The 11249-nt window shown below is 45.5% G+C and overlaps 1 protein-coding gene across 1 annotated transcript in view; it reads right to left on the bottom strand.

Annotated features, from left to right (window-relative positions):
- Window positions 1–247: 247 nt before the first annotated feature.
- LOC124020809 (norrin cystine knot growth factor NDP) overlaps window positions 248–11249 on the bottom strand; it is a 30058-nt gene continuing 19056 nt past the window's right edge. Inside the window, exons 2-3 of the mRNA XM_046336119.1 lie at window positions 10392–10957; window positions 248–2859 (exon numbers count right to left, since the gene is read on the bottom strand). Coding sequence (XP_046192075.1) covers window positions 2635–2859; window positions 10392–10595 — 429 coding nt within the window. The 5' untranslated portion in view covers window positions 10596–10957 and the 3' untranslated portion in view covers window positions 248–2634. The remainder of the gene's footprint in view (window positions 2860–10391; window positions 10958–11249) is intronic.

The following is an 11249-nucleotide window of genomic DNA, read 5'->3' as shown; positions in this document are numbered from 1 at the left end:
TGTGTGTGTGTGTGTGTGTGTGTGTGTGTGTGTGTGTGTGTGTGTGTGTGTGTGTGTGTGTGTGAATGTGTGTGTGTGTATGTGTATGTGTGTGTGTGTGATCATGGCTGCTTGCATTGCCAAACAGCTCATTCATATGCCACTTTTAGGGCAGCCATAGGAACATTGTTAGCGTCAGTGTGACAAGCATTATGTTGCTCCTCTGTCTTGCTGTCAATTCAATCCCCACATAATTATACCCCTAGGTTCACGGCATGGAACTGTGTGCATGTGCTGATGAAGGAGACACACAGAGAGGAGACAACCAGTGAGGGACAGATCAATCTCTAGAAACAAAGGAAGAGTGTTTTATTATGTTCATGTGTGAAGCAGCCAGTTGTGCTGTCAGCGGAGAGCTGCATTAAAAAGTCCTCAGACCAGTAAATCGTATGATTTCATAGGGGAGGGTACAGTTTGAGGCCATAGCGAAGAACAAAGGCATTTCAGAGGAGTGAGTGTGTGTGTGTGTGCGCCTGTGTGTTTGTGTCCATTCCACTCTATTCCTAAATGTAACCCTCTCCCATAGCTTAACCTGCTAGATACAATAGTTGACTCCTGATAAATGCAATGGTTTGGGTCTTAAATGCACTAAAGAGGAACATGCACATATCGAGAGTAAAAGGCAAAATGATGCTTTTGAACTGTGACTGGTGAGCAGCACAAGCCGTACAAGTTCCCTTTCTCAAAGTATCTGACCCCTTGTATTGAAATGACATCATTAGTAAAGTAGTAATACTTACTGATAGCAAAACACGTCAGTAATCATGAACTCTGGCATGATAATAATATTAATAGTTTCAACATCAACAGCAACCATATTGTCAGTTGCACAGAGTATTTAACATTTCCCTTTAGAGAGCATATGCTACTCCACAAAATGGCTTCGCATCAACAGAATGCCCCTCCGGATACTCCACTCTGCTGCCTCTCTGCTGCCGGTCATTTTGTAAGAGTCTATCCTCTGCGAGTCATGTTTTACACAGATAGATGAAAGGCTGGGTTTGAGTGTGCTAAATGTTTATGGTCTGCCTAGGAGACGGGGCTCTGGTGCAGTTAAAAACAGTTAATACACATACAGCATATATTGTAGGATACATGGCCTGTTCTGTCCCATGCTGCTTTTAAAGGCCCAGTGCAGTCAAAATGTAGTTTTCCCTGTGTTTCATATCATATTGTGCAACAGCTGTTGAAACTAACACTGCAGAAGTGTGAAAAAAGGTTATCAGTGTTATTTCCTGATAGTTGCTGGTTGAAAATACAATCTACACGGACCTTATCAGCATTTTTGCATGGATAGGAGTTTGGGCTTTCCATGGTGACATCACCATGCAGTAAATTGTTTAATAGACCAACATCAAAGAAAGTTCCAAACCTCTCTGCCAATAACAGTTTCCCCTCCCCACTCAGACCACCCTCAGACAGTCCTAGCAAAATTCTTGCTTGAGAAATATTTTTTCTAAAAAGCTATTTTTGATCATTTTAATGTAAATCTGTTACAGTATGGTACTTAATTGTTAACCAAAAAAGTATTTGATATTGATATAAAAATGGCTGATTTGGGCCTTTAATGACATTTGTTGTTGTGTTGTTGGGAACTGGTGGGTTTTTATGACGTTGGCACCATATCTTTATTGATGCCTGTAATGATGGGTGACTGGTGAGAGAGTGTGTGTAGTAAGAGAGGGGATGTGTGTGTGGATGTGAGTGTGTGCATATGTGTTGTTTTTGCCTGTAATGAGTGGTGAGAGGTTGGCTGAAACCCCAAAAGCAGTTAGTTGTTTACGGTCTACATTTATGGGAGGGAATGGAGGGTTGTTTGGGATCCGGGGGAATCACATCTACCCTGGATGGATTAGCAGAAATGACTCTCTCAGGGATCCTTGAGGAGCTGATTGTTCTGCTTGTTCTAGACACACAGAATTGGGGATCAGGGTTCCTAATTGGTCATTGGTTGGGGACTGAGCCACTGGAAGAGGAATAGGAACCCAGGTCTCAGAGTCTTGCAGTTGGATCCAGACTGACAGGTAGGGAATTTAGGATTTTTAAAAAAGCAGTTTGACAAAGAGTCACGAGAATTAAGGTTCTCATGACTAACTTCTCAGTCAGGCCGAGAAACACAAGTACAACCATGAAATTGTACATGGGGTTCCTCAATGGTTCTTAAATTACCCTCCCCTCCCCAATATCCCTGTTCCCAAAGTCCAGGGCTCCTCTCCTTTACATTTATGGTCAGATAGCAGTTGGGGCACTGGAGTCGTTATCGCCAACAGCCATGATGGTTCTATATGTGTCCATGGGTTGGGCCTAGACTCACAGGTTTTAGAGTTCGATAGGGTGCTAAGGGTTCCACTACTTGCAGATGACGGCCAGCGGCGATGTTAGGGCACTTGAATCATCATACAGGGACAAAAACACTGTCCTGTTCCATTGGTCAGGTCTAGACTCACGGGTTCTACAAAGGTGTGGGTTCTTCAGGTTCTCGAGTTCTAAGATTCCACTCCTTACAGCTGCAGACTCACAGGGGTAGAAACTCTCAAAGAGCCGGTTTGAGCATGTCTAGAGTTCTAAAGTGTTCTAAAATGTTATGTTCTCTGCTCAGCTGCACTCCTCACAGTTGCAGGCAAGGATGTAGCGGTAGGTGGCGGTGATGCGGGTTCCTCCGGCACAGCGGAGCCTCACAGCCTTCAGCTTGGAGGTGTGGGGCCTGCAGCAGAAACAGGTGCTCTTAAAGGGCTGCTTCAACACCGAACTGAAGGAGATGAGAGGGTCGGAGCGGGACGTGTGGCTGCAGTGGCCCTCACACCGAGCCAGCAACACCATCTGGATAGGAGGAGAGGAGGGGGGAGGAGGAGAGGAAAGGGGAAGATAGGAGGGGCGAGGGGAGAAAACATACACTTAAAGGGAGTTTAGAAAATAATAACGTTATGTTATCCTGTTCAAGGAGCTGATGTCTATATACTATGGGTCGTGTCACAGTCAGGCTTTGTATTCTCTACTGTAATCTACAGCCTGTAGTATAACTCCCAGTCTGTGGCCTTGCGCCTGCTGTGATAGGAGTCAGGCTGGAAAGCTCAGGGTTAGCCACATGCACATGCACACGCACACACGCACACACACACACACACACACACACACACACACACACACACACACACACACACACACACACACACACACACACACACACACACACACACACACACACACACACACACACACACACACACACACACACACACACACACACACACCACACGCACATAAAACACATAGTAATTTCACCTGAGACTTGTGTTAGCTCCCTGAGCTCTCAGCAGGCTAACAGCAGTGACACAAACACACAGTATCATAGCCCTAATGAGTGATCTTGTTAATTACTAATGATTCAGGACTCCATCCTTTCCGTGTGTTTGTCTGTCAGAAGAACACCACGCTGCATAACATGGCTGACCCTTTTCTTTGTGTTCTAATGATCCTCATCTAGAGGTGATGGCCACTTTCCATTACACACACACACACACACACACACACACACACACACACACACACACACACACACACACACACACACACACACACACACACACACACACACACACACACACACACACACACACACACACACACACACACACACACACACACACACCCTCAACAGTGAATCTCACTCAAACACACTTACCAGTACACACACACAAACACACATACACACACATTGCTGTCGTGTCCGCAAGTGGACTCCTGTGTCATGTTCCCTGTCAGCTGCCTCGTGTCGCCACCGATGTCACCGTCTCTTACAATAGCTCATCTGGGGCCAGGGGATATGGATATCTTTCTGTCTCTCGTTCTCTCTCTCTGTTTCTCTCTCTCTGTCTTTCTCTCCCTCTGGATATAGCCTGTCTGTGGATAGGGGATATGACACACACACACTTGCCGGCGACGACTGCAGGGGAGTTAGCAGCCACTTTAGGAACGTGTCCTCATTACAATAGCTGAGGACTAGACAGTGAGCTATCAGCTAGGAAGAGTTTTAGGTATTTTCACCGAGAGAGTTTGGAAGCCTTTGTGTGTGTTTGGAGGGGAAGGGGGAGAAGAGGGGAGAATGGGCAGAGGAGGATGGAGATTCAGAAGACCATGGTAAGTTGACAGCTGGGCTGCAGATCAAGGCTCCTTCCCCTTGCAAAAACCTTCCCCCTTCCCAGTCAAACTTACAGATACACATGCACCTACATAGGCACTGTTGCATACTGTGCATTCGGAAAGTATTCAGACCCCTTCCTATTTTCCACATTTTGTTACGTTACAGCCTTATTCTAAAATTGATTCACTTCATTTTTGTCCTCATCAATCTACACACAATACCCTATAATGACAAAGCAAAAATAGCTTTTTAGAAATATTTGCAAATTTATTTTTTTTAAACAAAAAAACAGAAATATCTGATTTACATAAGTATTCAGACCCTTCACTATGAGACTCTAAATTGAGCTCAGGAGCGTCCTGTTTCCATTGATCATCCTTGAGATGTTTCTACAACTTGATCGGAGTCCACCTGTGGTAAATTAAATTGATTGGACATGATTTGGAAAGGCACACACCTGTCTATATAAGGTCCCACAGTTGACAGTGCATGTTAGAGCAAAAACCAAGTCATGAGGTCGAAGGAATTGTCCGTAGACTTCCGAGACAGGATTGTGTTGCTGCATTGATCTAGGAAAGGGTACCCAAACATTTCTGCAGCACTGAAGGTCCCCAAGAACACAGTGGCCTCCATCATTCTTAAATGGAAGAAGTTTGGAACCACAAGACTCTTCCTAAAGCTGGCTGCCCGTCCAAACTGAGCAATCAGGGGAGAAGGGCCTTGGTTAGGGAGATGACCAATAACCCGATGGTCACTCTGAGAGAGCTCCAGAGTTCCTCTGTGGAGATGGGAGTCTAGTCAGGATCGAGGGAAAGATGAATGGAGCAAAGTACAGAGAGATCCTTGATGAAAACCTGCTCCAGAGTGCTCAGGACCTCAGACTGGGGTGAAGATCCACCTTCCAACAGGACAATCACCCTAAGCACACAGCCAAGACAACACAGAAGAGGCTTCGGAACAAGTCTCTGAATGTCCTTGAGTGGCCCAGCCAGAGCCCGGACTTGAACCCGATCGAACATCTCTGAAGAGAACTGAAAATAGCTGTGCAGCGACGCTCCCCATCCAACCTGACAAAACCTGAGAGGATCTGCAGAGAAGAATGGGAGAAACTCCCCAAATATAGGTGTGCCAAGCTTGTAGCGTCATACCCAAGAAGACTTGAGGCTGTAATCGCTACCAAAGGTGCTTCAAGAAAGTACTGAGTGAAGGGTCTGAATACTTATATAAATGTGATATTTCCTTTTTTTTATTTTGAATACATTTGCAATAAAAAAAAATAAAAAACAGGTTTTGCTTTGTCATTATGGTGTATTGTGTGTACATTGACTGAACCCCCCCATTTTAATCCATTTCAGAATAAGGCTGTAACGTAACATGTGTAAAATGCACTGTATATGTGGGACAGAGAGAGGTCGTCCTCCACAAACAGTCCCCTAGGAACCCCTGTGTCACCCAGCCCTAAGCCCAACAAGGGATCACTTACACTCATTAACAGCAGGAACTGTCACTATCACTCACTCCTCACTCCTCACTACAGATCCTCAGTGTCAAACCATGGACTGCATGTTGTATAGTCCACATGCCTTATACCTCAGAAAGGGAGCAGAAAACTCCATCATATGTTACTCCCTCTTTCTCTCTCCACCCCTCTTCTTTCTATCTTTCTATTCTTTGTTTCTATTAGCCCTCTCTCTCACCTCTCTATTTGTCACTGTCTTCCTCTCTCTCTTTCTGTCTCTCTCTCCCTTCTCTCTGTCACTATCTCTCCCCCTCTCTCTTTATCTCTGCCTTCCCCCTTCACCCTCTCAAATTCAATTCAATTCAAAGGGATTTACTGGCGTAGGAAACATATGTTTACATTGCCAAAGCAAGTGAAATAGACAAAAGTAAACATTACACAAAAATGTTTCAAAAGAATAGAGACATTTCGAATGTTATGACCTTGCCAATGACCTTGACACCTTGAAAAGCTAATTTCCTGATGATGGCTCGCCGCTCTTCGTACTTGGCAACTTCCTCCTCGCGACTTCTGCCTTCTATTAATTTCTAACCAACTCTCTCTTTCCCCTCCTTGCCCCTTTTGACTTCACCCTTTCCCGGTTCCCTCCCACCCACAAGGCAGGCAATAATCTTGACCTCATCAATACCAGAGGCTGTCCGCCTACTAATCTCACTGCAACCCCCCTCCAGGTCTCTGATCACTACTTTGTTTCCTTTTATGTCTCCATTTCCTCCAACCCTAACCACTCAGCCTCTACCCAGATGGTCAGGTGCCGTCGCAATCTTTGCTCTCTCTCTCCTACACTACTCTCTCCTCTTCTCCCTCCTGTCTCCTGATTCTGTCTCTTCAGCCCTACTCTCCTCCCTTTTCACAACCTATGACTTGCGCTGTCTCATTTCTTCCCGGAAAGCTCGGCCCTCCCATCCTGCTCCGTGGCTGAGTGTCTAAGCTAAAATGGAGGAAAACCAAACTTCCGGAGGACCTAACATCCTTCCATTCCCTCCTCTCTACCTTTTCTTCATTTGTAAAACCAATTTTTATCAGTTACTATCATAACTGGTATCCCCCAGGGCTCGGTTCTAGGCCCTCTCCTCTTCTCTCTATACACCAAGTCACTCGGCTCTGTCATATCCTCATATGGTCTCTCTTATCATTGTTATACAGATGACACTCAACTACTTTTCTCATACCCCCTTCTGACACCCAGATGTCGACACGCATCTCTGCGTGCTAGCTCAGCTTGGATGTCAGCCCAGACCTCACAGTTATAGGGGGCATGAGGTTATTGTCCCATTTTGTGAATTCTTTGTTGGCGAGTGGACCCCAGTCCTCACAGTTATAGAGGGCAATGGATTCTATAACTGATTCAAGTATTTCTAGCCAGATTCTAATTGGGATGTTGAATGTTATGTTCCTTTTGATGGCGTAGAAAGCCCTTCTTGCCTTGTCTCTCAGATCGTTCACAGCTTTGGGAAAGTTACCTGTGGTGCTGAACATTGCTACGGGAACTTGCTTCCATTCAGCCACAAGAGCATTACTGAGGTCTGGCACTGATGTTGGGCGATTAGGCCTGGCAGGCAGTTGGCGTTCTAATTCATCCCAAAGGTGTTCGATGGGGTTGTCAAGTTCTTCCACACCGATCTCGACAAACCATTTCTGTATGGACCTCGCTTTGTGAATGGGGGCATTGTCATTCTGAAACAGGAAAGGGCCTTCCCCAAACTGTTGCCACAAAGCTGGAAGCACAGAATCATCTATAGTGTCATTGTATGCTGTAGCATTGAGATTTCCCTTCAATGGAGCTAAGGGGACTAGCCTGAACCATGAAAAACAGCCCCAGACCATTATTCATCCTTCACCAAACATTACAGTTGGCACTATGCATTCGGGCATCCTCCAAACCCAGATTCGTCCAACGGACTCCCAGATGGTGAAGCATGATTCACTCCATAGAACGCGTTTTCACTGCTCCAGAGTCCAATGGTGGCGAGCTTTACACCACTCCAGCTGATATTTGACATTGCGCATGGTGTTCTTAGGCTTGTGTGTGGCTGCTCGGCCATGGAAACCCATTTCATGAATCCACTTCTATGCTGCTGCTACTCTCTGTTATTATCTATGCATAGTCACTTTAATAACTATACCTACATGTACATATTACCTCAATTACCTCGACACCGGTGCCCCCACACATTGACTCCGGTAAACCCTGAATATATCAACGATATTGTTATTTAATGCTTCTCTTTAATTATTTGTTATTATTATCTCTTACTTTTTAAAATGTATTTTCTTAACTGCGTTGTCGGTTAAGGCTTGTAAGTTAGCATTTCACAGTCAGGTCTACACCTGTTGTATTTGGCGCATGTGACAAAACATTTGATTTGATTTGATTAGCTCTTTGTGTTGTTGTTTGTGAAGTCCAATTTCTTTTTTCAATTCTATGGATTCTTCGATTACATTGAGCTAGTTTCTGACGTGCTGTTCCTTATTTTTTCTTCGTGTATTTCTGTGTTGTTTTAGTGTTTTACCATATTAAAGGTGTAGGCTCAGGTTATCTGTGTTTTTGGTTGGAAATGTTTCTCAATTTCTTTGTTAGAGTTTTACATTCATCAAACCATTTGTAATTGTTGTTAATTTTCTTCGGTTGTTTGCTGGAAATATGGGGGTTTGATAGGGAAGCTGGAAGGTTTAGTCTTTCTACTGCCAAGTTCAAACCTCACTATTGCAGTGAAACATTTTGTCCAGGGAGTTGTCTAAAAGGGATTGGATATTTAGATGCCAAAATGTTTTTTGGTAGGTTTCTACACTACTTTCCTTTAATCTACTGCATTTCTTAATAGTCTGCAGTTTGTTGGGCTTTGATGCCTCTTGGTTGGGTGTTGCTCTTTTCAAGTAGACTGTGATTTTGCTGTGATCTTATAAAGGTGTCAGTGTGGTGATTATGAACACTCTGAGAGACTGGGTTGAGGTCGGTGATAAAGTAATCTACAGTACCACTGCAAAGGGATGAGTTGTAGGAGTCCCGTAGGAGTCCCCTCGAAGCCTACCATTGACTATGTACAGACCCAGCGTGTAACAGAGCTGTAGGAGTTGTGACCAATTTTTGGGGCTGTTTTGTCGTAGTTGTGTCTAGGGGGGCATATTTGGGAGGGAATGCTGTCACCTCCAGGTAGGTGCTTGTCCCCCTGTGAAGATGTCTGGTTCTTGTCCAGTTCTGGCATGTGCCTTGCGCTGCTGTGGTCTGAATGTAGGTCTGTTACTTCTGTGTGAGGTGCTTGGACTGCAGTTGAGGGCCATGTCTTTCAGGGTCCTTGCAAAAGTAGGGACTGCTGCTTTGTAGAGGTGGACCTGGTCTTATAGGCTGTTCAGGTACAGAGTGGAGTGGTGGGCCAGGTAAGCATTTGGTTTTGAGGTATTTTTTCATGGTAGCAGTGTGGAGATAACCACTTGTGCATTGGGGAAAGTGGAATAAACTTTTTCAATCTCTCCCTTGAGTGCTGTAGCCACCCTTTCCTGCTGTAGCCACCCTTTCCTGCTGTAGCCACCCTTTCCTGCTGTAGCCACCCTTTCCTTCTGTAGCCACCCTTTCCTGCTGTAGCCACCCTTTCCTGCTGTGGCCACCCTTTCCTGCTGTAGCCACCCTTTCCTGCTGTAGCCACCCTTTCCTGCTGTAGCCACCCTTTCCTGCTGTGGCCACCCTTTCCTGCTGTGGCCACCCTTTCCTGCTGCCCCCCCCCCTGCCTGGTCTGGTGGGCCACACTCATTTTCATTTTGGCCTAGGTGAGGAACTCACACAGAGAGACTGCACTTATTGAACAGACTGTATTTATCTACCTCTGCCAGGTGTCAGAGAGAGAGAGAGAGAGAGAGAGAGAGAGAGAGAGAGAGAGAGAGAGAGAGAGAGAGAGAGAGAGAGAGAGAGAGAGAGAGAGAGAGAGAGAGAGAGAGAGAGATTTTCTACACTAGATAGACATAATATGACATTTGAAATGTCTTTATTTTTTTTGAACTTCTCTTACTTTAGTTTATTATCCACTTGCCTTGGCAATGTTAACATATGTTTCCCATGCCAATAAAGCCCTTAAATTGAAATTGAATTGAATTGAATTGAGAGAGAGAGAGAGAGAGAGAGAGAGAGAGAGATAAATACATAGACAGTGAACAATAAATGAGAGAGGGGGAAATACCTACTCGTTAGAGAGAGCAGACAGACTTTTGGCTGTGTTTTCCCTGTCTGTAGTCCCAGGGGTCTGGTTTGGAAGTTTGAAGCAGATTTCTGTTCTGATATTTATCATGTAAAACATCCTGTAAAACCTCTGGACTGGCGCTGTTATCTAAAACAGCTTGTTAGCAGGAACACTGGGGATGAATGACAGGATTGGCTTACAGTGTGTGTATATGCATGCATGTGTGTGTGTGTGTGTGTGTGTGTGTGTGTGTGTGTGTGTGTGTGTGTGTGTGTGTGTGTGTGTGTGTGTGTGTGTGTGTGTGTGTGTGTGTGTGTGTGTGTGTGTGTGTGTGTGTGTGTGTGTGTGTGTGTGTGTGTGTGTGTGTGTGTGTGTGTGCACGCCCACACGTGTGTTTTGACTTACAGGGAGATCTGACCTCCTTTATCGTTATGTATCTGCTCGTGTATCCTTGTCTGTGTGTGAGAGAGCGTGTGTGTGCACATGCTAGTGTGTTTGTGTGCACATTCAGCCGGCTTACCTTGGAGTTACACTTGTAGATGGGGTGTGTGATGGTCTCTACGAAGTGATGCCTCATACAGCGGTCTGGGTCTGTGTCTCCCAGGTGTGTGCTGTGTCCGTTCTCTGCCTTACTGCTGCTGGCATGCACTACCACCAGTAGGGGGCAGAAAACCAGCAATAGCACCAGCCCTGAGGAGGGAGAGAGGGGGGCTGAGGGGCGCATACTGGGGCCAGGCAGTGCTGGGGTGGGTGGGACAGGAGTTAGGGGGTAGTGGGTTAAAGTCCAAGAGGCACGGAGGAACTTTAGAGGTGACACAAAGAGGAAGAAAGAGGGACACCCTCTGTCTTTGTCTCTGTCCACTTGTCTTTTTTTCTGTTTGTCCGTTTGTCTCTCTTCTCGCTGGGAGTGACTTTTCTTTCTTTTCTTCTGTCTCGTTCTTGTTCTCTTTACTGACGTGAAAAAGTGAGGCTGTCCCTTGTCCTCTCTCTAATGGAATTGGCGTGGAGCTCCTAGCCCAATGTGCTGCTGCAGTCTGGTCTGTGGGTCCTCACCCCGGACCATATCGCCTGTCTGTGTGTCTGGATCTGGGGATAGGGGGAAATAATAAAGGGAGGGTAGATGGGTCAACTCTATTGTTTAAAGCACCTTACATATTTCACCTCTAATCGAGGAGTGAATTCGACCTGGGACACCAGGTGAGTGGAATCCCTGACTGATCAGTGGTATGAATCAATCTATTAACTGAGGAGAGAGAAAATCACAAGAGCTCTGAACCTTGACTTACGCTATAAATATGCCCACGTTGCACTTTTCCTTGGCTCCTCATAGACTATGCAGGGGATGCATTGTTTCCAAACATTTGTGATTTGGTTCATA

The sequence above is a fragment of the Oncorhynchus gorbuscha genome, linkage group LG01 (assembly GCF_021184085.1).
Source record: "Oncorhynchus gorbuscha isolate QuinsamMale2020 ecotype Even-year linkage group LG01, OgorEven_v1.0, whole genome shotgun sequence".
Lineage (NCBI taxonomy): Eukaryota > Metazoa > Chordata > Actinopteri > Salmoniformes > Salmonidae > Oncorhynchus > Oncorhynchus gorbuscha.
The sequence above is the reverse complement of the archived record's forward strand: the minus strand, read 5'-3'. Positions and strand labels throughout refer to the sequence as shown.